This window comes from Sylvia atricapilla, chromosome 8 (assembly GCF_009819655.1).
Source record: "Sylvia atricapilla isolate bSylAtr1 chromosome 8, bSylAtr1.pri, whole genome shotgun sequence".
NCBI classification, from domain to species: Eukaryota; Metazoa; Chordata; class Aves; order Passeriformes; family Sylviidae; genus Sylvia; species Sylvia atricapilla.
The window spans coordinates 27406520-27433339 of NC_089147.1; the positions used below are offsets into that span (position 1 = coordinate 27406520).

The 26820-nt window shown below is 38.9% G+C and overlaps 1 protein-coding gene across 8 annotated transcripts in view; it reads left to right on the top strand.

The window, feature by feature from the left end:
• The window catches only part of WAPL (WAPL cohesin release factor), a 64549-nt gene extending 39331 nt beyond the window's left edge, over positions 1-25218 (top strand). For 7 of the 8 annotated variants that reach the window (XM_066324186.1, XM_066324188.1, XM_066324187.1 and 4 more), the window contains 14 exons: positions 1628-1780; positions 2021-2157; positions 4115-4226; positions 9394-9621; positions 13435-13546; positions 14541-14638; positions 15945-16021; positions 17192-17367; positions 17678-17793; positions 18476-18637; positions 19860-20067; positions 21186-21274; positions 22335-22430; positions 22769-25218. In XM_066324186.1, coding sequence (XP_066180283.1) covers positions 1628-1780; positions 2021-2157; positions 4115-4226; positions 9394-9621; positions 13435-13546; positions 14541-14638; positions 15945-16021; positions 17192-17367; positions 17678-17793; positions 18476-18637; positions 19860-20067; positions 21186-21274; positions 22335-22430; positions 22769-22834 — 1830 coding nt within the window. In that variant the 3' untranslated portion in view covers positions 22835-25218. The remainder of the gene's footprint in view (positions 1-1627; positions 1781-2020; positions 2158-4114; positions 4227-9393; positions 9622-13434; positions 13547-14540; positions 14639-15944; positions 16022-17191; positions 17368-17677; positions 17794-18475; positions 18638-19859; positions 20068-21185; positions 21275-22334; positions 22431-22768) is intronic. The other variant, XM_066324192.1, reaches the window with a different exon arrangement.
• The last annotated feature ends 1602 nt before the right edge of the window (positions 25219-26820 follow it).

The following is a 26820-nucleotide window of genomic DNA, read 5'->3' on the forward strand; positions in this document are numbered from 1 at the left end:
TAGTTCAGTAATGTGGGAGAGGTTTGGCTGACTAAACCACTGAGGGGAATTTGTGTGTTACGATGTTATGACGTACATCTGAAGTTGCTTCAGACGTGGTTTTTAACCATGATTTGCATGTGTGTAATACTTGAGAGTTACAAGGTGAATGAGCCTTGATCCGAATGTTCAGTGGTAGTTCCTGCACATGTGATCCAGCCTCTTTAATTTCTGTAGGAATTTGTCAGCTGCAGGTTGGGAGCAATCTGTCCCAGGTTTGTGATGAGAAACTCGCAGCATGCGAACTGTTTATGCTGAATGCTCTCTTAGGGCCTCTCCAAGTGCCCTTGGAGTTTGCTTAGAAGGGGCAGCCATTAACCAAGGATGAGATCCTTCAGTGGCTCTCCTGTGTTCACAGGCTGATAAGATCAGTCCTCCAGTATGTGCTCTAAACCGGTTTTTCAGGGTGGTTTTATTACCATTTTGCTACTGGTACTTAAGTGAGTGAGTACTGAAATGCCACAGTAATAGAGTCAGAATGTAAGGAATACTTCAGTAATACAGCGGCTTCTTCTGGCTTTTATTTGAATTTTGTCTGTCAACAGTACAGTGCACAAGAAGGCTTTCTCTCCAGCTGTCCCCTGGAGTAACAGGTCATGCATCTTCGATGGCTGCATGTTAATTCTATTTTTTCAGTCACACTTGTAAAATATTCTGATTTTTCTGTGTAAGGAAGCTAAGTACGTTATGTTACTGAGAGATTGAGGGTGAGTAAATGCCCATTGGCACTTGTATATTTAGAATTTGGCATTTGGAGGTCTTTTTCCATATGCCTTGTTTGCTGTAGTTTGTCTTCATATCAGATTTTGTGTCAGGAGCAATCTGAAGATAAGCTGCACTTCAGCTTGTAGTAGCCCCAAACCAATACAGCAGAGTGAGTTGAGGAGAAACCTGTAATGCTTGCCTGAGTTGTCTGGAAACCTGTCAGTAGTTATTCTAGACCTGCCATCGAGTTCTCTACTCCCTGTAGAACAGGTTTTGCTGTATTTTGTGCTATGGTATTATGCTCCTAAAGTATTTAACAGCACAAATAAGTGAATAGTACGAGTACGCTCTACCTGGTTTGAGGCCTGCTCTGTGCCTGTCACTGCTCTGTGTGGCTTTTGTTGTGCTGCTACAAACTGTGCTGGTGGTGCTCAGCCTCCATGCCAGGCGGAGTTGGGATGTGAGGCTGGAGGCTTGCACAGGACTGTCCCATGGCAGGCAGGGCCAGAAGGGCTGCGAACTCCAGTGCGTAGGGGTGAGAGACTTCAAAGAGCAACAAATAACTCTCTAGGAACACTGCATTTGGTTGTTGACTTTCCCTAAAGCTCAAGGAACCAGTATAAAGGACATTTGATTCTTCTGTTGGTTTTAGTTTCAGAATTCTAGTGGAGCTTTCTGATACTTGGAAATGGGATTTATTTTTTGTACTTAAAAGCAGACACATTGTCACACAGCTTAGGTACATCTTGGTAGTGCAAGGCAAGGACTAAATAGTCCCCAAGTGTGAATTTGACAATTGCACACCTGTACTGTTTCCTGATGTATTTAGTGTATGTTTTCATGCTCAAAACATCTGCCCATTTTAGCACTTTCTTATTAATAGGTAAGGCTATCTTCAAAGGAGGCAATTCATAAAGATGATGGAGTTTTTAAGGCTCCTGCACCACCTCCCAAAGTGATAAAAACTGTGACAATACCTACTCAGCCCTATCAAGAGATAGTAACTGCATTGAAATGTAGGAAAGAAGACAAAGAAGTAAGTATTCTTAAAAAATTTTTAAGAATTACTAGTAATCCTAACTACTGAAGGAACAGTGTCAAAACGCAATTTGGCTTTCCTATTAAAAATATTTTTATCTAAATAGTTGAATGGCTTTTATTAACATCTTAACATTTCCTTGCACTTAAAACTGAATAGATTTTTAAACTGTACTTGTTAAGGTTATCATCAATCCCAAGAGCAACTTACTTAGATCAACATCTTTGTCTTTTCCAGTTATACACTGTTGTTCAGCATGTAAAGCACTTCAATGATGTAGTGGAATTCGGTGAAAATCAGGAGTTCACAGATGATATTGAGTACTTGCTAAGTGGATTGAAGAGCAATCAGCCCCTAAACACACGTTGCCTTAGGTAAGACATCTTAATACAAAACATAGAACGTATATTTAAAAGAGATACTGAATTAATTATTCATCATAGAAGTGACCATGCTTTAAAATGTCATTGACATTTACCTGGCACTTCTGCCATGAGGAGTAAAATTTCAAAGTAATAATTAAGATAGTATCTTTGGAATAATCGTAAGCATTATGGCTATGAAGATGAAATAGTAAATTGTGAAGTAAAAGACGTCTTTGACACACTTGTTATCTTTGCTGTAAATTAAAAAAAAATACCTTCTGATAACTTGTTTAGTACATCTTGCGTGTCATATCTGTTGTTTTTAATGCAAATTCAGTTCTAAAATGAAATCCCTGGGACTGCAGAGTTTGATCAAAATCTGCAACTGAGGTAATAGTGAGATGTTGTTTAACTTTATTGGCCTGTTCTTTATCTTCTGTTGAGAAATAACATAACTGGCACCCACTCAAAGGACTGAGGCCTCAATATTATTGCGAGGTTCCTTAACTTGTCTTGGACTACTCTTAGTGTGCAGGTTACATGTTATTGTGAAGTTGGCATCAAAAATGTTAACCTTGCTTTGAAAAAGTTTGTGACTTGACACCGATGTCAATTGCCTGAACATGAAAGTAATTGTAATAATGTTAAATAAAATAACAGTGTAATAGTACTTTTATATACCTATATTTTCTTTTGTGTTCAGTAAAACTAAAACAGCAAGAAAGAAAAACTTGAATCGCTACAGAGAGGAGCTGGCCATACTTTATTTGTGATTTGACTGTGGCTGAAAAAAAGCTTTCTATGCCTCTAAGACAGCTACTTTAAATTTTATTTATTTCATAGAAATTATCAGTGAATATTGTTGCTGGAGTATAAGTACAAACTCTATCACCCAGTTTGTTTATACACTATGGTAAGAATAAATTACTCAAATGACAGTTTAGGAGTATTTTTCATACAAATACTCCTTATTTATTCGTGTGGCAAACTTACCCAGATTTTAAACTAATTCTTTATGAAGTTATATAATGCAATGTAGCATATAAACACAACAAAAAAATCTTTTCTTTCAGTTAACAAATTAAAAGACAAGTGTTTTTCCAAAGGAAATCAGTGTGTAAGGATAGGACGTAAAAGGCTCAGATAGGTAAGCTCTAACTGGTGCTGTTGTGATGGGAGACAGAAAGACCACTTGTTCTTTTAGGCACCTTACTGTGTGAATTTCTTACAGGCAAATTCCTCAGCAGTCATGGAAGACTTGATTGCAGAATCACTCCCACATTAGTGCACATTTAAGAGCAGTGTATTTTTAGCAGTTGTTATGTTGCACTGTGCTAGAAATGGCAGACAGATTACTGAGAAAGCTAGGGGAAAGCTGCCATTTTTAAAATACTCTGTTATGCTGGTCACTGATTAAGTGATCCATTTGTCAGCTCTTTTCTGAAATCTGTAGTGTTTCCATCAATTGTAAATGCAGCAATAAATATAAAAAAGTCTTCTATGTATAGCTGATGTTGTGCATAAGTGAGACTAGTCAGTCTCAGATAACCAGTAGATAGCAATGGATTAGATAACCACTAGATAGCCGTGGAGGCTTCATAATGAGCTCTCCCATGTCTTAAATCACAGCTTCATGCTTAATCCATGGCCCTTTACTTTCAATTTAACTCTTGGAAATGTTCAGCTTTTTTTAAAAGAGCAAATTCAGGCTGCCCTTTAAAATCCTGGCTTTAGCCACCTAAAGCAGACATAGTTTGGTGCTGGTAAGCAACTTGAATAAGACAATGCTCACCGATAACTGTTCACCAATTGCAAGCCTGCCTCACACAAATTTTAGAAGAAACATCCCAACAGTTTGCCAGGGTCTGAGGCACATGGTCAGTGTTGTGTTGAAGACTTGGTTATCTGCTGCTCTTGTTGAGTGTGGTGATTTCAGTCATTCTAATGCAGCCTTGATTTCCTCCAGTGTAATCAGCCTGGCGACCAAGTGCGCCATGCCCAGCTTCCGAATGCACCTGAGAGCACACGGGATGGTAGCCATGGTTTTCAAAACACTGGATGATTCCCAGCACCATCAGGTATGGATTCCTTGTGCATTTCATTCACGTTTGTTCACATCTGTCTGCTGGGTGAGGGTTTTGTTCGAGGTCGGGCACGCAAGTCAAGTATTGTGTGTCCTGGTGAGTGTATTTATATATATATATATATATATTTATGTATATTGTATAGTGTATGTAACGGTGCCTCTGGAATCAGTGGTGCTATTTTAGGAAGCATTCATTAAGGGCGTGAAAAATTAGAGCACTTGTGTGTTTCACTGACAAATTCCCCATTCCACTGTTCGTGTGCTTCTGGGTTTGGAAATTCTTTTTAAAAAAACTAGAGGTTCTTTAAAAATGGGCTGTGCTTTGGATTGGTATTTTATTTATTCTTAAGCTTTTTGAAGAGTTTTATTGTTGTATTTTAAATTTTTTCAAATATATTTGAAATGAATCCTTCCTCCTTATATTTAGAGGTGGCTCTAAGTGCTCGTCTCCATATTTGTTTGTATGGGCATTGCCACCTCTTCTGTAGCTGTTTTTGGGATTTTTTCATGTCTTGGGCTCGTCTCCTTGAGCATTGCTGTAATTGCAGTTTTAGGATACCCTGAGCACATATCTATATCTATATATAGATATCCTGTTGGATTCTAGGAAAAGTAAATTTCATGTATTTATGGTAACATGATCTGAGTGTTAAACTTTTAAACACTTGAACAGTTTGGTTTCCCTTATCAGCGTTATCTCTGTGGGGTATCCCTTGAGGTATTTTTACAGAAGCTGAAAAGATGAGATTTTACTTGAAATGGGTAGTAGATCTGTTTATCAGACAGGTTTATAATTTTCTGTAAGAGCTCTAGAGGAATGACATAGAATGCAGAATGCAACTTTGCACCCACAGAAATAGGCATTTCAGAGATGGTATTTGACATCTTACTGTGGGTGGGGAGAAAAAAGCTGTAGTTTTAAGTAACTGATTTAGAATAATAACTTATTTTCCATCTCCCTCAAAAATTAGCAATGGCTAACTGTAAAACATAGGCACCAGCTTCAATGAGTTCATTATTTTGTGAGCTGTCAAAATAGTGCCAAGTGATACAGCAATAAATGAAGTACAGTCACTCTATTTAGGACAGTTGCCACCACTGAGTTGCAGGAGATCAGCAGAGGACAGCTACAGTTCCCTGGAAAATGCACAAGCTTGCTGGGTGTATTTTTGGCTGTCTTTTAACAGTTACCATTATTCCTTCATTTTCAAAAGAACTAGCACATAAAGTTCAAAAGGAAATTGCATGCTATTATTAGTCTGCAGTAACAAAAAGCATTGATTATATTCACTATTTTCAGTATATTTGATGAAATGCTCCCTTTTGTCAAAGAAAAAAAAATTGATAGTTCATGTTTGAATATCATTAGAGTACATTCTTGGTACAGGTTTTACAGTATTGTGAAATTACTGACTTATCAAACTGCTCTTGATAAATGCTAATGGATATGCCCTAACTCCTGACAGTATGTGCTTCAACACAGTCATCTCTGGGTAAGCATGCTGTCTGTCTGTACTACCCTTTCATTCACTAATTATTTCACTGAATTTTAATTTTTTTCCAAATGAATAGAAATTTCTCCACTGAATCTCAGTTCAAACTAACTGAAGAATAGTAAATCACACTTGGCTTTGCATGCATGGTTCGAATCCCTGTAAGATAAGTAAGGAGTGAGCTCAAAACTCACAATTATTTGGTTAATATTTTCTTGAAGCATTTTGAAGATGGGAAAATGCCACAATATTGTTAATGGGAACAGATACGAGCTTATACTGCATTCATTGTTCCAATGCAATGGAATAGACTGAGTGTGTAGGAGACTCTTAACATTTCCATAAGGAGTACTGACAGTTGGCATTTCTTTAACCAGCAGGGACAACAAAATATCCAGCTATCTTACAGAGCTATGCTCAAAAATAACCACAAGAAAATTACTTGTTCCACCAAGTTTTTCTTGTAGGCTTGTGTTGAAGCATAAGTTTTTAATTGAGTTTGTCTCTTCAGTGGTGCTCTGTAAAGATTTTGAAACATTATTAATTTTTAAAATAAAAAACTGTATTTCCATTTTATCTGTCAGCAGTTAAGCACAGAAATGTGGTTTTATAATGTCTTCAGCATGAGAATAACTTAAAAAAAGATAAAAGTGCATTATATGTAGTGCTGAACCCTAGAAAATAACCATCTGTTCCCACAAGCTGGAGTATAAATAGAATAGGCAAGAGAAGACAAGGATCAGAGTGGGTGTAAATGGTCTGCCATTTCTGGAGTGTATGTTCAAACTAGGATGTTCTCCTGAATTCTGGAGAAGTATGGAGTGCAAATCCATAGTTAGATACACCATGAAATATATGTCTAGAGCAAATTCTATTTATTTTACTTTTTACTCTTCTCTACGTTTGTTTGGAGGCAGAATGTGAGGAATAGAATGGGATGGGAGAAGCTCACCCCAAAAAAATCACTCTCCTACTGCAGTATGTAAGGGCGACATTTGGAAGGACTGATTTGTCTCTGGTTAGGTATTTTGTTCTCTTACAGTAGTGATCAAAAATGATTTGTACCAACAGTTTTCCTGTCATTCCAGGCTCAGAATTGTGTGTATGGTAGGGCATGAGAGAGCTTTCAGGCAGTGTGGTGAATTAAACACAGAAGATCAGAGCAAAATGTAGAATTGTTTTATTCAAGATGAAGCTTATAGGGACTAGGAGAAACCAGCTTTACGAAGCCCCTATCACTGGTGTGAAGCTAAAGCAGGTTTGTTCCATGCTCTGAGCACCATTCACATTTGAGGTCCCTACTTCTGTATCATCACTCTTTTCCTGTTGCAGTGAGCATTTGGAGGCTTATTGGCCTGAATCCCTCCTGTGTATGTGCTGGGCAGGAACCTGGCTCTTGTTACACAGAGCCAGTCCATCCTTCCTGCTTTTCCAGCAGCCCTCCTGCAGCCTGCATCAGTTCTTGGTGATGTGATCACGTTTAAGTATCTGGACACCGGGGTGGCTGGTGTGAAGGGAAGTGCTGGCAGAGCTGATGCAGGGGGAAAATGAACCATCACTCCCTTCCTAATGAAAAGCTGGTTGGGTTGAAAAGAAAGGAACCTGGAAGAGGCAAGGGCTTGGTACAGAGGTTTAGAGAGTGAGTGTGGCTGGCCTCACCAGACTTCGGAGTATCTGTAAGGCATTTCAGATAATGATCTAAGAACATTTTGGAAATGCCTAAATAATGGCAGCCCAGATTATAAATTCAGCATTTTGCCCTGGTTAACTGCTGCATCTCTGGTTGATAGAAACTCCCTGGAGACCTTGAGTTTTTTTTTTTAAACCAGGAAACTCACCTAGATAATGCTGGTCATTAAAATATAGTTCTTCATAGATATTGAAGTCCCACATTGGCTGAACAGTGATTAGCTTACCTTTGGTTCCTCTGGGATGTGTGTACTCTGGTGTCCTTCACTGCCATTCTGGAAGAACCCAGTTCTTCAAGGAACCTGACATGTACAGTTTAAGCCAGCTGCAAGTAAATGAAGAGTAAACAACTTGTGTAACTGATGAAATTGCAAGGCTTATTGAAGAAAATTAATGAAGATCAGGGGTAAACAATGTATCCTCTCTGCAGGCAGGTCACATAGATAGTGTCTGCCTTAAACCTGGCAGGGCTGGAGTAGTGATAAGAGGCTGGGGTGGTGATGCTCACAGCTAAGAGTTTGTTTTGGGTTTTTTTAACAACCCTGTCTTCATGTATTCGTGAAAGATGTCCATTTGGAAGCCCTTGCTTCCTTCCTTCAGTAGTTCAGATGCATCTTTGGTAGTTGGCCAGAGTAAAGTATGTCTTCACCTGAGGATCTCCTTAACTCAGACAGGAAGGAGTTTTGGCGTAGCTTTTGATAGTCTGTCAGCTGCCTAATCCTGTTTTGGAAATGCTGATACTGCTTAATATGAGCAGGTATGATTATTACTTACTTCAAAAATAAACAGAGCAGGTAATGATTGCTTTGGTGGTTGGCTGAACTCTGACCAAGATGTTCATCTACTGTGACACAGAATTTTGCTCTTTCCTGTTGAGCTGTACAACATTTATATTCCAGAATTAGTTTGTTTCCATGTTTAATTTACCTTATATAGAAACAATTGCAGTGGATGTATGCAGCATGTTACTCCTTAGGGTTGAACTCAGTAGGACACACAAACACTCCACACCCCCAGCTCTCAACTCCTCCACTTGGTGCCAGAGGTTTCTGACAGTTTTGGGCCCAGCGCACCTCTGTTCCCAGTGAACATTCCTCCTCTTTCCTGTAACTTGGAGCTCAGTACAAGTGCAGTACTTAGACACCAGGGATGGGTGGTTTTGCTTCACTGCCATCTGTGCCTTCCTGACAGTCATCTTCTGCCTTGGCTTTTCTGAGGCCTCATGAAGGCAGAATTTAATTCCATCTGCAAGAATCAAGTGTTCTTTAGCCAGTCAGATGTGCCCCTACACCAATTCTGTGTAAGATACAGGTGGTCAGGTTAATAACATTCACTTACTAAGGACTGATGGGGGTGGACAGGAGAACAGGGGCAAGCTGGTTTATGCTCTGCCTACTTCCAAAAAGCAGAATTCCCCTGGAAAGAAAAGGTGTTTATGCTGGAATAGTTTGGATAAACTGTTAACTGACAGACCCGTTTGGCAGAATCAGAATTTATATCCCCAGGCACTCCCTCCCTGCAGACACTGTCCCCATGATCTCTGGATTTTCTGCTGCTGCCACCAGTTCATCCCCTTGAACCAGAATGTTCACCTACCTCTCCGTGTACCCTGAGCTGTTCTACTTTGTTCCCCTGCCATCTGTCTCTTCTCTAATACCGTCTTACTGGAGTTACTGTTTCTTACTCTGTCTGCAGCACTGAGTCTCTAAAAAGTAGAAATCCCTGCTTTTCTACTAGGGCTTTGTAAGTATAGAGTGCTTTATGTCTCAGTTTTATTTGTCAGGAGAATGCATTAGTAACTTGCTAGAAGGAATCTCCATTCAACAGTAAGTGCTCATGCAAGTGCTGAGACCGGGGCCTGTCAGGCATTTTCTTTCATGAATCTTCAGCTGCTTTATTAAAAACAGTAAAAGGTCTGCCTAATATGATTAGTAAAAGCTAACTGGTTTTTTTTTTTCCTTTCTCTCCCAACCCAAGAATTTGTCCCTTTGTACAGCAGCTCTAATGTACATCCTGAGTAGAGATCGCTTGAACATGGATTTAGACAGAGCTAGTCTAGATCTGATGATACGGCTTCTGGAGTTGGAGCAAGATGCTTCCTCTGCCAAGCTGCTGAATGAAAAAGACATGAATAAAATTAAGGAAAAAATTCGGAGGCTGTGTGAAACTGTTCACAACAAACATCTTGATCTTGAAAACATCACGGTGGGTACAATGCTTTTATTGGAAAGCCTTGGCAGTTGTGGAATGCTTAATAAAATGAAACTTGCAAGCATCATCCTTCATTTCATATCCCCAGCAAAAGATTCCTGGTGTTTCATCTACCTTCAGTGTATACCTGGACTGCACTGCGAGTGTTTTCTTCTAATTTGAAATTTCCTTTGTCGAAGGTTGTTAGTAGGATAATGTAAGGATGTTCTTCAGCTGTCTGAGGCTCCATTTGCCTGGCTGTGGGTAGCCAGTTACAGGGAGCAGTTGGAAACAAGTAACACTAAATAACTGTGTGTTTGAAGCCCACGCTTGGGTTGTTTGACTGCATTTCCTCGCCTAAGGTTTAGAAGTATTTTCACAAACAGGGGTTTCTGCATGGGAATAGCAGTATTGTGTGCTGAATCAAAACTGTGGTGCAGGTTTTCACATTTAAAAAACAAAACTATCCTGCAGAAACTGATTTTTCCCTACTGAAGTGTGGTGGCAGTTCTGTTGCTTACCGTGCTTGTGGAGGAATTTTTTCCTTCCCTTCTCAAACATACTTGCTCTTTATGAAAATGCCTTCATCTGCAGCAGAGTGAGCTGGTTCTGTTTAAAAATAAATTTGGCCATGGTTTGATGATCAAGCTAGCTTAGAAAATAAAAAGGACAAGTTGCAAGGCTTTTCAGAAGAGTGTATTTAAAGAATTGATTGACAGATTGATTAGATGAGTGGCCATAAATGACAAAACATAATGTGTGTTTGCTTTTGCTGTATTTCAGTCTAGTGGATGTTAGTATGATCTTAATTTTTTGACATCCTGTAATACATTCATTTCAAGATTCTTAGGAGGGTTTTTGCCGTTTTTTCTGTAATGCTTATCCCCAGTGGGAGAAGCTTCTGATTTATTGCTTATGAAGTGAGCTTTTCAGAGCTTTGTCTGTGCAAGTAATTTTCCGACTCCTGGCAGTAATCCGGAGTCAGGATTGTGTTCCATATTCAGTTAGACTAAGAGATGATGTGCCTTGTTGAGCTGGCACTTTTTTTCTGTAGCTTTTGGGATTTCTGTGTCAGTTTAGGAAGAGTTTTGTTGGGGTGTTTTCCCTCCAAATTCTGGCTATGGAACACAGAGCTAAATTGGTATGAAGAGTCATTACTCTGTAGCTTTAGCAAGAGCTGAATTTCAGGTGAGGAAGAAAATATCCATGACCTCATCGGTGATCAGACTGTGGTGACAGTGGATTACAAATTCCAGTTTTAGGCTTGTTTCATACAAACATATGAAAGGTGCCAGTAGGGAGCTTGAATTAACTTGCTGGCCTTGGAAATCTGCAAAGAAAGAATGAATATGAGATTATATTCTGCACTTTGAGTTTACAGTCTGAAAATGCCACCGCAGAATGAAGTTTGTTCTCTGGGTGGTGATCAGCGTGGATTTGGTATAATCAGAGTCTTCTTTCAGTGCTGTTTTGGCACTGAAGGCAGCGCACATAGCAGAGTTTGTCGGTGCCAGGATAGCTCTTGCACTATAAAATGTAAGACAGCTCCCTTTATTAAGCCTGGAACAGCTGGTGCAGGTTCCTCATTGCTAAAGCATCCAGCCACAAAGACCACTGTCTCCTGCTTGAGCTTTTCTCATATTCATAATCTGATCTAGCCTGTTGCTTTTTTATGAACTGTAGTTCTGTTCTTGTGTTTCCTTAGACATGGGTTTTAAAAGCAGAGGATATATCAATAGGGCCTCTGTCTTGTGAGGAAGTTGTTCATGAGTAAAGAGCATTAATATCCTAGGCCATCAGTTTCAGCTGCTTTATTTGAGGGTTTTTCCCTGAGGCAGCTCTATTTCTTAAATTTATTTCGAGCTGTTGCTGTAAATGCATTGAATATTGTAGTACCTCACAGATGGAAACTGGTTTCCTCCCAGCTGCACCATCGAGAAGCAGAGACTGTATAGTATTTAGAGAATATTTGCAAGCCAAATGAGATGATTAGGTTCTCTTCCAGTTTAAAATAGTAGCAATGGTAAGTTGAGACAATAATGAACTTCATATATTGAAGATCAAGCTGCTTTCATGTAGATCCCTGTCATGAGATACAGTAAGTAATCTCTGTTTTGTGCTCAGTGACAGGCAGAAAATGCAAACAAAGATACAAATCTTGGGGAGGTAAAGCAAAGCTCTGTGCTTTTTCAGACTCAGACATACCCAGTGAGAAACAGAAGGATTGCAGCAGATGTTCTTACACCTCCAGTTTGTGTCTCACCAGTCACACCTTCCCTTTTTTGAATCTTAGATGGATCAGGCGAAAGTGATCAATTTGCCTCCCTCCTTCCGCAGACAGCGTTGGTTGTGTGTCTGTCTAGATGTTAGGCTGGACTAATTCTGGAATATCCAAGATTCTGTTTTCTTGAGGGCTATTTATGTTAAAAACATAAACCCAGAAGCAGAGGTGGTGTGTGCAGGTTGGATTTGTTCCATGCTCCTTGTGCTGTGTTAGGGAAGATGAACCTGAAGAACTTGGCCTTCACCTCAGCACATGGCCCTCTGGAGCTCCTGCTTTTGCAGCTGCCTCCTCACTGTTGCATCATAACAAAAGCCTTCAGGAGTGACTTCTGTTTTCAGATGGGCAAAGAGCTTACTCTGCTTTTCACTCTCAGCATAAGGCTGAAATGTGAAGGCCACCATGTTTTGGGCCTTTGGTGTTAAAATTTTGTAGTAATTGACAAAAAAATGGAATGGAATGGATTACTTAAAAACAAAAGGGTTATGAGTTTTCATTGCTTTTATTAAAATAAAATGAGAAAATTAGTGTCCTTATTAAGTGTGTACAAACATCAGATTATATTCTTCTAGTGCTATTTGAAGTCTTATTGCCCTTTGACAGAAAATTAATCACTGTTTTAAATATTGTGTGGCCTTTGAGCTTTTGTGGTGAAGGTATTTAGGAAATGAACTGACCTGTTGTAGATTTGCTGCTGCTTGTGCTCTCTTGATCCCCACAACAGTTTGCTGACCCAAGGGTGCCTCCATTTGCTCTGGAGTAATGCTGTTACTTTTATGCTCAGTGACAGTGTGCTGCAGGGCTTGCTCCTGCAACAACTTTGGGTGATAACTCCTCTTTAATCTCCAGCTTTGTTTTCCTCCTTGGAAATGAAGTGTTTTGAAAGCGAGGAAAGCAGCTGGAGATGCTGGGGGGTGAGGGGAGAGCTCATACTGAGACAGTGGAGTGTTTGCTCAAGCCCAGTGAGTTCTGTTCCATTTGCAGGGAGAGAACTTACCTTTACTCTTGTTGGATTCGTCTGTGTGCTCCTCCTTTTTTCCAAAAAAGCCAGTAAATAGAGCACGATTTCCTGCAGTTGTTCACTTTAATGGCTTTATTCTGTAGGTTGAAAATAAAAACACAAGGTACCTACATTGGAAGCAAATGTGATCTATGAGCAGCAAAGCTGTTGTATCTGAGAGATTGGGAAGCTGTGTTCTCTGGGGATTTTCTTGATGTTTTTGCTGCCTGGCTGATTTGTCCATTTACTTCCTCCACTTTTTTGTTTTGATAACAAGAGAAGCAGATGACAGGAGTCATCTTTTTTGGGTTTTCTAAGCTATTAATAAAGAAAATTTGAAAATGCAGAGTTCCTTTTTTATCAGTACTGTCATTTTTTTTTAAGGTAGGCATATTTCCAGTCTGTTCTTGCTCCCTCTGGTGGTGGTTCTTCTGAGAATCGATACTTGTGGTTTTTTGGTGTTCATGTGACGTGTGTCTGATGACTTGCTGTATTGGCTACAGCTGCATATGGTGCTTTCACTAATTCCTGAACCTCACTCTTTCAGACCGGGCATTTGGCAATGGAGACATTACTGTCTCTCACCTCAAAGCGAGCTGGGGACTGGTTTAAAGAAGAACTGCGACTTCTGGGTGGTCTGGATCATATTGTAGATAAAGGTACGGTGGGGGCACTGCTTTGACAGCAGGAAAGCATAGTGAATTGTAATGAAGTGTTTGCTTTTTGTGATGTTCATTTCTTGTGGTTAAAAATTGAAATATTAGGTGTTTTTCTTAGCAGTGTTGAAAATAAAACACACAATTCAATATCAAGTAACTGAGAAATATTAGTGATTTTCATTTTTAATTGCAAGTGGGATTGAAAGTAGTTTTCATGTTAAACAGAATGTGTAGTGTTGCATTATAATATATGAGAATAAAAATGGCTTAAACTTGGACAGAATGCTGTTACATATCTCTGTACAGCACACTTATTCTAGAGTAAAATCTCCTTTATAGTCTTCTAGAATTATTTTCAAACCAGATATTTTTAAACTAAATATACCAAAGGAGGTAAACCCTTTAAGAAGAAATGGGGGAGAGGGGAGGGGCAGAGCTAATTTAATTATTTTTTCAAAAATATCTCAGTGTTTTTTGTCAGAATCTCCTAGGTAGGAAAAGGGACATTTCTAAATGAATTCTTGACCTGAATAAACTTGGTCATAAGTAAGCAGTGGGAGAAAAAAACAAGATTGGAGAGATGAAAGTATTCAGTTTGAACACAGTTTCAAGTTATAGTTTCAGACTTGTAAAATCTGGATGTGCTTGCCCTATCTCTTTCCTCTTCTAAAAGACTCCCTTAGAGTTAAGGGACACAGTCATGTGCTGGACACCGTTACTGGCTGGAGAAAATAAAACACATGGTTAGGTGATATGTAACAACAGTCTCAAACTTGTAAAGACAAAACTGTAACGTTTGTTTTTGTTTTTTTTTACTTGGAGAAGTGAAATATTTTGGCGTGTTGATCGTGTCTTCATAATTGTTTCCTGCCATTAGAGGTGGGCAAAGTGTAAAACAAGGTTGATAAAAACTCTTGAGTAGCTGGTTAGTTTGTACACTTAGCTTCTGAAGCCATCTTACTTACAGAGGAAAACAACTTCTTTTTGTGTTTAGTTAAAGAATGTGTGGATCACCTAAGCAGTGATGAAAACGAAGAGAAGTTGGTTGCTTCGTTATGGGGTGCAGAGAGATGTTTACGGGTCTTAGAAAGCGTGAGTATGAGATCCTTTGCATTTCTGAAAGCTGCTTCTTAAGCAGTTCTGGTTTACATTCTTGCAGTGTATAGTCTCATTATAGCTCTAGAAGGTTGAATTTTATTTTTTTATAGACAGTACTAACTTTGTGATGCTTATCAGTGGTTTTGGAATGTTTGAAATTATAATTTACTATCCTGTATGTGTGTACTGCATTCCAAGATTATTTTTGGTTAAAAAACCCTAAGTATAACCTGATGCTTTTCCTTAAGTTCCTACAAAAAGCTGCTGCTAATGGATGTTGTTTTCAAGGCAAGAGTTTGACTCTCCAATGTGTGTCTAGTAATAACTGATCATTATAGAACTGAGATTTTCTTAGGAGCAATACATCATTATTAAGAATTGCTACTTTGAACCAGCAGCTGGGGAAGTGCTGCAAGAGAAAATGGCCCTGAAAGGCAAATGAGTGCTGTCATCACTTGAGTGTGTAAAGGCAGACTGTAAATATTTCTTTCAGAAGTTGGAAGAAATGAAAATACATGGTACTTTTGTAGAGTTGACATGACAGGAATTGGGGGGGGGTTTCTCTGCAATGCCTTGTTTCACTGAGGTTGGTGTTTTTACTGCTGTTCCTCTGTTTCTGTCACCCTAAGAAAGCAGAAGAGCCCTGGTCTGTTCTAGACCTGGTCTGGTCTGTTCTAGCAACACATCTCCTCACATCAGAAAACATTTGGGATCAGAGTACAGGTCAATCAATCTCACTCAACGCCTTAAACCCAAGTTAGAGGGCAAATAGCTACAGTGGTCACTTGTTTGCCAAAATAGAAGGACAAACTTCAAGATAGTGTAAATGCAAACTGAAAACTGAGAAACATGAACCATTGTTGAAGGGTGTCTTAAAAATTCTCTTTACCTTTGTTGCTGAAAATTGATTCCAAATTTTGGTCGGGGGAATCAAGGAAACCCCTGTGTGTTATGGTTGGATTTGTAATAATCTCTCGTAAGTGGATTTGATGTCAAGTCCTTAAAATACCACATATACAGTTGTGTTCTGTATACTACACTTGGGATGCTGTGGTCCCAGAACGTGGATTCAGGGTTTTGCTGTGGTGATACATTTTGCTGCATGGTTTCTGAACTTTATCAGGCAAGATGGTTTAATCTTCAGTGCCACAATTATTTAGAGATGAAAACTCCAAGGAAATACCGAAAAGTGAGAAGTTTACGCTGGATAATGACCAAGAAATGTGGAGCTGAGGAAAGTAGAGGAAGTAGGGAAGAAAACTCTCTTATTTTTAATACTGTTTTCTCCTTCTCTCTTTAGGTAACTGTGCATAATCCAGAAAATCAGAGCTATCTGATAGCATACAAAGACTCACAGCTCATAGTCTCCTCAGCTAAGTAAGTTGTAGAAAAACCCCCCAAGAAACCCCAGTTTTGCAAAATACTTCCCATTATAGGGTAAAAAAAATAAATGATTTCTACTGGAAGATTCTAGAGGTGAATAACCCTGAAATTTCGACTGTTGCTTTTCATTGAGTAAAGTTAATGTAGATGGGGTTACTACCAGTACTACCAGTGTCTAGGGCTGCTACTGCTGGGTCTGTAGAAGCTGCTGGCTGTGGATTCAGCTCCAGCTGTACCTAATAGGGACACAGAGGAAGGGGAAGAGATGTTTCCTTATTGTGTTTTCATTGTGTTTAAGTGTTTACTGGAATGGGGCAGAGCAGAATTGACAGTGTAACTAAGAACTAAAATAGTGAGATTTTGTTTTTGGCATTCCTCCCTGGCAGAGGTTCTTGTACAAACACCTCTAACCCATTTATCAATCTGGGTGAGGTCTCAGTTGGCTGGCAGAGCCTCTCTGCTGCTTGTATTGCTCTTCATCAGAGAACAAATGAAGCTGAAAGTTTGACTTTGCAGACCTCATTGGACACATGATTTCACAATTATAGGTTAGATGCTTGGAGTATTTCTTTAAATTAAAATGAAGCAAACCACAGTTGAATATGTTATTTAAACCAGTATGTATTTTTGACATTTCTGGTTTTGTTTGTGTAACTGAAATCAGTGTGGTGGTTTAACATGAAACTGACGTTATGCAGTAATATCTGTGGTCCACTGGTGTTACAAGATTAGGATTTTACTGCTGGGAAGTCATGTGTCATTCCCTACTGAATGCACATAGTTCTGAGAAGACAACATTCTGGTAACACTGTCAGAATTATGTTGTGCCTTGATGGTCAGAGGATATGGGAGGCTGGGTTTGTAGGAAGAGGAGGTGTCTTTTCTAAGACCATGTGAAGAAGCTGGGAAAAAAAATTAACTTGCTCCTGAAGTATCAAGCTGATAAAGCCCTAATATTCCCAGGTTTTTGTTTTCACAATTTTCAGTTGGGCATATAAAAGATTTTATAGGTGGTAAGTTCATTATCTGTCCCTACAGACTGGGTATCAGAAAAATTCAGCCTAAAGCTCTGTGTGTCAGGATTTTTTACTTGTGAAGCAAGGATAAAGGTGGGAGGCACTTTATGTTGGGAAGATAATTTTGTCCTGCACCTTCTCCCTGCAGAGCACTGCAGCATTGTGAGGAGTTAATCCAGCGATATAATCGTGCTGAAGACAGCATCTGTTTACCAGACAATAAGTCTCTGCCTCACCAGAATGTAACTAACCACGTGGGTAAAGCCGTGGAGGACTGTATGAGGGCCATCATTGGGGTCTTGCTCAACCTGACAAATGATAATGGTAAGACAACAAATTTTTTGCCTATTCTTTGGTGAAGTGTCAAATGAACCATGAGTGTAAATATTTTTTTTCTATTGATGATTTTTCAAGTCCAGTGCTATAAAGCAGTTATGCATGGTAGATGTTTGCTTACAGCCCTCAGAAATCTGTCTTTGCAGAGCTGGGTGAGGAATTGCAAGTACGAAATGTTCAGACGAGGGTTGGGCTGAGAAGGGTTGGTTTGTCGTTAGAGCCAAAAGGTTTTTATTAGGCTGCTTACCATTATAAATGTGAGTGTTTTCAGTACTGAGCCTCTGAACTCTGTTTGCAGAATGGGGTAGTACAAAAACAGGTGAACAAGATGGTCTGATAGGCACAGCCATGAATTGTGTGCTTCAGGTTCCCAAGTTCCTACCTCAAGAACAGAGATTTGATATTCGGGTGCTGGTAAGTTCTTGTGCTCCTTACATCAACAGAAAATGATTTGCCTCCTTCTTGTGCATTGAGCTGCTCTGGTTCCTCTTTAAGGAATAGTTTCCCCTATAGTTTTCAGTGACCAGATATATACCTCAAGTGAGGTACTTAAATTTCTGTAAGGATTTGGTGGGTTTGAGGGTTTTTGCACTGTGTTTGGGGGGGAAAAGTGCACTGCTTGTTGAACAAAGAGATTTAGCTAAATAAGTATAATGAATAATTTTCAAACATCTTTTCAGTTTTGGAAATATGATTGATATTATTGAGTTAAAATCTTTGTCAGATTTACCTCAGCTTATATAAAATGGGTCGGAGTGGCCCAATAGCAGCAGTGAAATTATGTGTGTGAAGGATCTCTTACGAGCATAAGGGTTGGACACCTGAATCCCTAACCTCTGTAAAGGAATCCTCAGCTCCAAAAATATTTTTATGTTCAGAATTGGAAAAACAGAGATTCCTGCATAAAAGTTCTCCTGTACAGGGATCTCTGTTCTGTCTTGTATTTCATTAAATCCTGATCCCCCTGTCTGTCAGACTGTTTCATAAGCTGTGTATTCTCACAAAGATAAGGCCAAAGATGTTTATCTAAATAGATGTTTTTTGCTAAGTGATCTTTTTTCCAATGTGTAATATTTTTGACTGTCCGATCTCACAGGGATTGGGTCTGTTGATCAATCTCGTGGAGTACAGTGCCCGGAACAGGCACTGCCTTGTCAACATGGAAACATCGTGTTCTTTTGACTCCTTGTGCACGGGAGAAGGAGATGAGAGCCTAAAGATGACTGGACAGATTGATGCTGTTCAGGCTTTAGTGCAGGTGAGAAGTGTTTGTCCTGCAGAAATTCCCATTTCTCCTGATCAGGGATGGGAGAACTCAGCAGTGAAAATGTGTCAGTTTCTGTGTTTAGCATTTTGAGGAGTGGAGCAAGCTGGGGGAAGATTGCTGCTCACAGTGCTGTCCATTGCACAAACGGCTTCCCTGCTAAAAGACACGGGTTTACACAGGAAAACTCTTGTGTTCTCATACAATTTATATCTGGTTTTATTTTTGCTAGATTATTTACTTCGACTTTTGTTTTAAACCAGCTGTAAGCTACTTTTCTCTTACATACTTTGCTTCCATAGTTTTCAAGTACCATGTTTTTGGGACTTTGCAGCTTTAAATTAAGAAATAGGATCATCCTTCATAAAAAAGAATCAAATACACATGTAATGATTATGGATGTGAAACAGCATTCTTAAATTGTAAAGACTGTAAAAAAAAAAGAAAGAAATCCACTGATAGAATTAAGAAATTTTAAAAAAGAAATTGGGGGGAAAAAAAAATAAATCCATCAATAATTTTGGTAAATGAGTTTCACCATGCAGCCTAAAATGAAAAAAATTGAAAAGAAATTACAGATGTCTTGTTTCAGTGGAGTTAATTTTGTGGATGTTTTTAGCAGTTGTGGGTGTTTAATTTTGTGAATTAACTGTCCAGTAGCAGACAAAATCAGTAAAAATAATAATACAAAATAGCTTAATGTATGTAGCTTGGCAAAGCAATATTTAAAACTGGTGACTGTATGGTTTGGGAAATAATTCATGAGAAATAAGTGCCTAATACGAAATTCTTAGTTCATTCACATTCTTTGCTAAGTAATTTTAAATTGCTCCTTCATATTTTTGGTCCAAGAAAGCCAAGAGGGAATAGTTAGTGTGAAAAGAAAAGGAAAATTGGTAGAGAACAAAAATGGACAGGAAATTATGGCAGCTTTTAGTCTTCAAGCTGTGTCCCAGGGAAAGTGATTAAACTTTTATGATGCCCAAGAGGAACCTGGCGAGTGGTTCAGCACCAGGCAGGGAGGTCTTGCTGTGGTGCACGGCGCTGGTGTTGGGCCAGATTATATTTTCCTTTGAAGCAGAAAAGCCTATTGTTAAGCAAAGTATTGAAGGCTAATTGTACTGAGGGGTCAATTGTGAGCAGGAAATCCATGTAGGAGTATGAAGTCAATGTTTTTAGGGTTTCTAAGAGAAGTTCTCCTGGAATTCCCCCGTAGCTGTTCCTGGAGTGCGAGCGAGCGGCACAGCTGGCCGAGAGCCAGACGGACGAGCTGATTAAAGAAGCTCCCACTGCTCAGCATGATAAGAGTGGGGAATGGCAGGAGACAAGTGGAGAGATCCAGTGGGTCTCCACAGAGAAGTCAGACAGTACTGAGGAGAAGGATAAGAAGGAGGAAGATGATGAAGAACTTGATCTTAATAAAGGTACGTTGTATGGCTGTGATGAGCTCAGGAAAGGCAAAGAGCAGTGAGTGCATAACATCCCACCTTGTCCTCCGCTTCCTGTCTGCATTCAGTCTCTAGGGCTGAGAGCTCCTCAGTGTATCCCTGGTGAAACTGCTGCATAAGTAGGAGCCATTTAGATCTGAAGCATGAGAAGTAGAAGTAGTTATGCTGCTTTTATCTGTTCCTTAAAAAAAAACAAAGGCAAAAATCCCCCATCCCATACCTTTTGGGGACACTCCATGTACAACATACTCTGGAAAGGATGGCTTTTAGGCTGTTACTTCATTCTTGTGGAAGAGTCCTTGAAAGTTACCTGCCTTAATTTTGTTATCCACAGTTCTCGTTTCAAGCTCTTTTAAGGGTTGGTTTTTTTCCCCCTTCTGTCCCCATCTGCTTTGTGTCTGCCTTCTCCCTTCATCCGTGCTATCTGAAGGACCTGTGTAGTGCCTTGATGTGCTGCATTTTTGGTAGTTTGTTCCAGGAATTTGAGTATCTCTGACCTGTTACATAGTCTGCCTCTGGAAAATGTGTCTGAAACGTGATTCCTTCTTGTTTAATCTTGTACTAGTAGATGCACTGTTGGACTTGTAACAGTGTTTTCATGTTATGTTAATGGGTGTGGTATGTTACTTTCTCCAACCTTTCTTTACATTCTTCCTTTTTGTAGCTCTGTCAAGTGGTGCCTGCAGTTGTTTGTAGTTTTTCCCCAAATGCTGAGTCATCAGCAAAAAATGCAGTGCCTGTTGTCCTTAACACAATAAACTACTTTGGGGGAAGTCTTAGAGGCATATAGTATCCCATGAAACATTTGCATTGGTAGTTTGAGGTGTTCAGCATACAGTTTGCACACTGAAATGGCAAATGACAAAATACTGTGCAGCAGAATGAGTTCCAAGTGAATGAAGACCATTTTTCTTGTCAAGAATGTGTTGCTGAGTCAGTAAGAGTGGCGTTTCCTGATCTCTGAAATCTCAGTCCAAAAGCTCATTTTGTTTGAGGAAAAAGCATTCTGGAAAGTGATAATGAAGGATTGTATTTGCAGCAGTAAAACCTACCAGCTGCTTAGAGAATACAATAGACTGTTGTCTCTTTTACAGCTCTTCAGCATGCTGGGAAGCACATGGAAGACTGCATTGTGGCCTCATACACAGCATTGCTTCTAGGCTGTCTCTGCCAGGAGAGTCCAGTAAGGAATAAAATTATCTTAAGTCCAATATAATGTTTAATGAAGTGATAATTTGCTGTATCGGAAAGGGTTTGTTAAATTGGGCTTCAGTATGAGCAATATATTAGTGAAGCTACACTGATGTATACAGCTTTGGGAAGAGTTGCTAGAGGTGTTCCAGCCAAAAGAAATTTTTTGAACATCACTGTGTTTATCAAAAACAGTTGGGATTGAATATTTGACCTCTGTTACCTCTCTTCGTAGCCAGCAAAAGTATTAACTTTGGAAAGGCAGAGGAACATCGGCTAAGCCTGTTCCTCCTCAGTAGTTTTAGTACACAAGTTACCATCAGGCCTATTTATTCTTTATCAGTCTACTTTAGTTTTTTCTTCCATTGAAATCAGATGAACTTGTGTGTGTCCCTATTAGGTCAAATAATTGTTTCAGATTGGAAATACGGAATAGAAAGCTGAAGTTAAAAATGTGGAACTCCAATGGCTGAGAACTCAGTAAAGTCTCCCATCAAAAATATGTTCACATGAGAATGATTTCAGACCTGCCTTCAGGCTTGTCTGAATTTACCATGGTGCAGAAATGGCCTTTAAGGGGCTGTTCTGTGCCTTTGGACTGAGCAGTGTCCAGAACAGTTTTAGTGTTCAGAGTGAGACTGACAATGAGATCAGCAATTCTCCACCCTTCAGGGAGAGCCTCTCCCTGTCAGGGGAGTGACCTGGTGGGCGTTTTACTTCTTGATAATCTTGCAGCTCCTGGGGACGTCTGATAGGGTATTTTGGGGGGGGGGGAGAAGGTCTGTCTGCTGCTGCTTCTTCTTCTTCCATTTTTTTTTTTTTTTTTTTGGAAAAGCTTTGACAAACCAGCAATAAAAATAGTCTCAGGAATAGTTTTTTCCATAAACACAGTAAGGATATGAGTATTGCTTAGAAGAGACTTGCATTATGAAGATGGCAGCAAAAGCCATCTTTATGCTGTGAATATACTTGTCTTAGTGCATCTCACATGCATTGTAGTTCTGTGTCAGAAAAATGTTTCCCAAATAAGACAAGACTGTTTTATTTCGTAGATCAATGTGACTACTGTGAGGGAGTACTTACCTGAAGGAGACTTCTCGATAATGACTGAAATGCTCAAAAAATTTCTCAGTTTTATGAACCTTACTGTAAGTAATACATATTTCAAATTGATTCATGTAGATATTTCTGTGACTTTGTTTTCTGTTAATATTTCATGCATTTTAGAAGCATGAACATTTTCAGTTTGTGTCTTCATAAGAGCACTGCTTTCTACTACTGAAAGCCATTTGTCTGTCATAATTTTGTCTGTCATTATGTTGTGATTGGTCAGGAAGATATTTCTGAATTGGCTGCCTGAACTTAGTTGCTTTTACTGATGCACAGTTGTAAATATTAAAATTCTGAAAATAGAATAGCTCTCAGATATTTGAAGGAGGTGCTACAAATGCTTGTTTGTTACTTGTGTTTTCTGTTGCATTTCCAGTGTGCTGTTGGAACAACAGGCCAGAAATCTATCTCTAGGGTGATTGAATACTTGGAACACTGCTAGATACTTAACTTCCGCTGCAGGCACTCTAAAGCTGGAGCTACCCTTAGACAAAAGAAGAAGTCATGAAAGAAGTCCTTGAAGGATATACCGAGAGCATTCATCTGTGTCATTCGTGTTCGGATTTTTAAGGCTACCTGGTCTCTTAACCATGCATTCAGCATTTTCTAAAAGACAGTTACTACATCAATCTGCAACTATCAAAAATGAGGGGAAAAAGGTTCTGAGCAAAGTAAATAAAGAAACCTTGCTGTTTATGATGCAGTGCAGTATTTAAATATTTTTGGCAGGGTTTACCCTCCCTATCTTTTTTTTCTTGCTTTGTTCGTGACAAGTTTCAAGGGGAAAAACTTGCTGCTGATAGTGCAACTGCTGTTTACTGTTGAGCCACTGTTTCATGCCAGCCAGGTGCAAAGGCAGCTTAGCTACTGAGGTATCAAACAAATGTTCTAATAAAGAAGTTCTGGACAGCAGCACCGCTCCTATTTGAGTTTAATTTGCTCCTGCTTTTTTTATTACTAGACTATTCCAAAATCATAAAATATAAATTTTTAAATACTTTTGTGATTTTAACTACTGTCTATATTTAAAATTTGTTGGAATCCAAAGAGGCGAGGATTGGATAGTTTATTTTTTATACTGTTTTGATTGAAATTAGGTCATTGAACTATTTCTCAGTTCCAAAACTCCATGGCCCACGTACTGTAACCTGCTAGACCATCACGCTTTGTAGTTCCAAGAGCATGCAGACCCATAAACACTCAAGCCATTGAGGGTATGTGATCCACAAAAGGAATAGTGACTGTAAAAAGTTGTGCCCTGTTTAAAATGCAAATGAAATAAAGAAAGAAAAAAAAATATTTTAAAACCACTCAATCCCAGGGTAGTTTACACTTCTGATAAGCAAAAACTTTGAAATGCTGTTTTAATTTGTTTCAAGGAAGAACTCAAGGTGTGTTTTATAATGTTGAATACAATGAATTTGGATGCTTTAGGGGGGAAGAATTTTAAAGAAGCTAAAACACCAATGGGGATTAATGTTTCCAGCTGACATAATCTTTCTATTTCATCCTTCTGTAGTATGACAGAGTTGAAATGCATACAACACAAAGCCTTAAATTGCTGATATAGCTAAGATTTTGTTCAGTCTGAGGTCTAGTTCACAGCAAAGCATTGTGTTTGAGGACTTAAGTGGAACAAAGAATCCCAGAAAATACATGACTTTTGTAACAATTTTTTTCTTGCACTCACTATTCAGACCAACAGAATTGATTATTAATTATTTTTATTAAGGTGGTCTTGAATATTTGCAGACTGTTCTGCGATCTGCTTCGTTGACATTTTTGAATACCTGTATAGGTAGTTACATCATGTTACTCCATTGAATTTGTAAAACTTGAAGCCATAAAAATATTAGTTCTGTGTATAATGAGGGGGAAATAACAGGAAATCTAACCTGCTTTTAGATCTTGTGTTATCTCCGTGTATAAAGTTAAGAACTTGTGCTTTTGTATCAGTGCCAGCTGTAAATTTTTTTACATACAGTGGCTGCCTTCTATGTCTTCCTATTTTTGATAATGCAGATTGTTGGGAATTCTGTAAGGAAGTAACTGATTAACGGCAAAAATCTTATGTTGGTCATATTTTTTTGCATTTTCTCTCATCACCTTCTAAAACTTAGTGTATCAGTGTAACTTAGAAAAGTTTTTGAGGTTGTGTTCCCCTTCTTTAAAAAAACCAAAACAGTATTGAGGGAAAAGGTGTATGTAGATGATCTGCATCAGGAGGAAATTATTTGGCCCGTCTAGTTTTTGAATTTTGGAGATTTTCACATATATAATGAGATTTCAAATTGATTTTGTAGTTTTCTGTGCAGAGATGGCAAGAGAAAAGAAGATGCAAATGTGATGATGGGGGAAAGCAGGGACAACTACCTTTCTTTGTTACACTGGTAATTGGGAATTGATTTACCTCAGTGTTTAACAGGTTTTTTTTAAATGTAACTAATTGTCAAGCACTGACAAATGCAGATTTTTTTTTTTGAGGGTGGGGGGAGAAATCACCCTGTGAACTGCAGTGCATTTTTGTGTGTTAGACCCTCAAATAACTCTGCATTAAAGGGTACTTGAGGTCAACTTGCAAATTAAAGTTTTAAAGTAACATTTTTTCCATTGTAAATATTTGTGTAAATACTCTCAATGGGAAATTAGAACAGTAGAGTACTTTTCTGAATCCAATCCTATTTTTATTTTATACAGTATTTCTCAGCTGTGATCTTTGGAGCAAAAGCCAACGGCAGGAAAAATAGTTTGTACCAGTTTCATGAAGTATGTCTTTGGGTTTTTGTAAATAATTTTAACTCAAATAAAATTGCTACTTTCAATACATATCTTGTCTTTTAACATGCAATAAAACACTCCTCTGAGTGATTGCAGAAAGAAGGTAGTGTCAGGTAAATTGCTAAAAGAAAAAATGAAAGAAAAAAAAAAAAGGATGAAAAAAATGATAAATGAGCATCCTGAACGTAGTGCTTTGCTTTTTACCTGTGTGTTGGGACAACAGATTTCCATGCCTGAACCTGAGGCTCTGGTCAGTCAAACCAGCTGGGGCTGGAAATATTCTGGAGATTATGTATAATGTGTCTCTTGATGCATTCTGGAGTTCTCTGCACAAGTTGATCTCTCAGTAACAGCTCTGGTGAGCTGTAGTCAGAATAACATAAATGTGATAGAGCACAGGGAAAATGGCACAGTTCTTACGGTGAGACTTTTCACATCATGGGGGTGTTAAGGTCCTGCTTAAGTGAAAAGGGAGCAAATTGCCATGAGTGTTGCTCTGTTTCCTGGTTATTATGAATGATGCTTTCATTTCAGGGTGGATTTTTTCCCATGGATTTTTCCTTAATTGGTACAACTAGCTATGGGTACAATATGCAATAATTCATGAACTGTAACACGAGTTGAATGTGATGTGTCATTGCCACTCTGAACAAGCAGCAGTACAATGTAACCTTTTCTGTGCTGTGAGGGAATGGTGTGAAACACAAAGAGTGTGTTATTGGTGTGTGGTACTGTAAGAGGCAAATGCAGCTTCATGTAAGCAAATGTTTTAAAAAAATCTGCTAAGAGTATTTCCTCTTCATTTTGCTGGTAGTTACGTAATGGAAGCATTGTGTGTGAATGCTTAGGGATGACATCAGCATTTCCAGATTACCAGGATAATTGTGATGACTCTACAGAAGATTTGGGAGTCACAGCCTTTTTGAGCCATTTCCCTTTCAGTCTGTTTTGAAATGCTTGATTTGCATAGGAGGAAGTGGCGTGGCCTGATGCATATGGCACTGATTTATCTCTTATTTCCTTTCTGGACATCACTAAGCAGAAGCCAGAGTACACTTTGTTAGCTGGGGCTGTAACCAGGCAAGCCCACATGGCTTTTCTAGTAAAGTTTATTGTCATGAATGGGGTACTTTTCTTGTTTAAAAGGCATGGAAAACCAAAACTGTGAATTTGAGTTCAAAAGATAGACGACTTAAGTAACTGCCATTCTTCTGCATCAAGCCTGCCCTTATAGGATGGCCCATTAATTGGGTTCTTGAAGCTAATGAGATTGGAATTTGCCCTGAATTCCACTAGCCAAGTGTTTTCAAAACCAGGCCACTGTAATTGTTGATGCTGCTGCTTCTCTTCCTCTGTGTAATATATTCATTTACCCTTGGATAAAGGACACTACTGGGTTCTTCTGGCTGTGTGGAACAGAAGCCTTTGATACATCTTCTTTTTTATTTGCCCTATAGGTCCCCTATCTAGGGGATTGTAATTTATTAAGATGTTTGCAGCATCAGTAGGTTCAGGTAGTCTTACTGTAAATAAAAATGAAACCATTATAAATAATGCAACTGCTGGAAATCCTTACCCAAGGGTAGATTGGTTTACTAATGCCACAGGGTTTTTATTCCAGCTGTGCAAACTGCAGTGAATTTGCAGCTT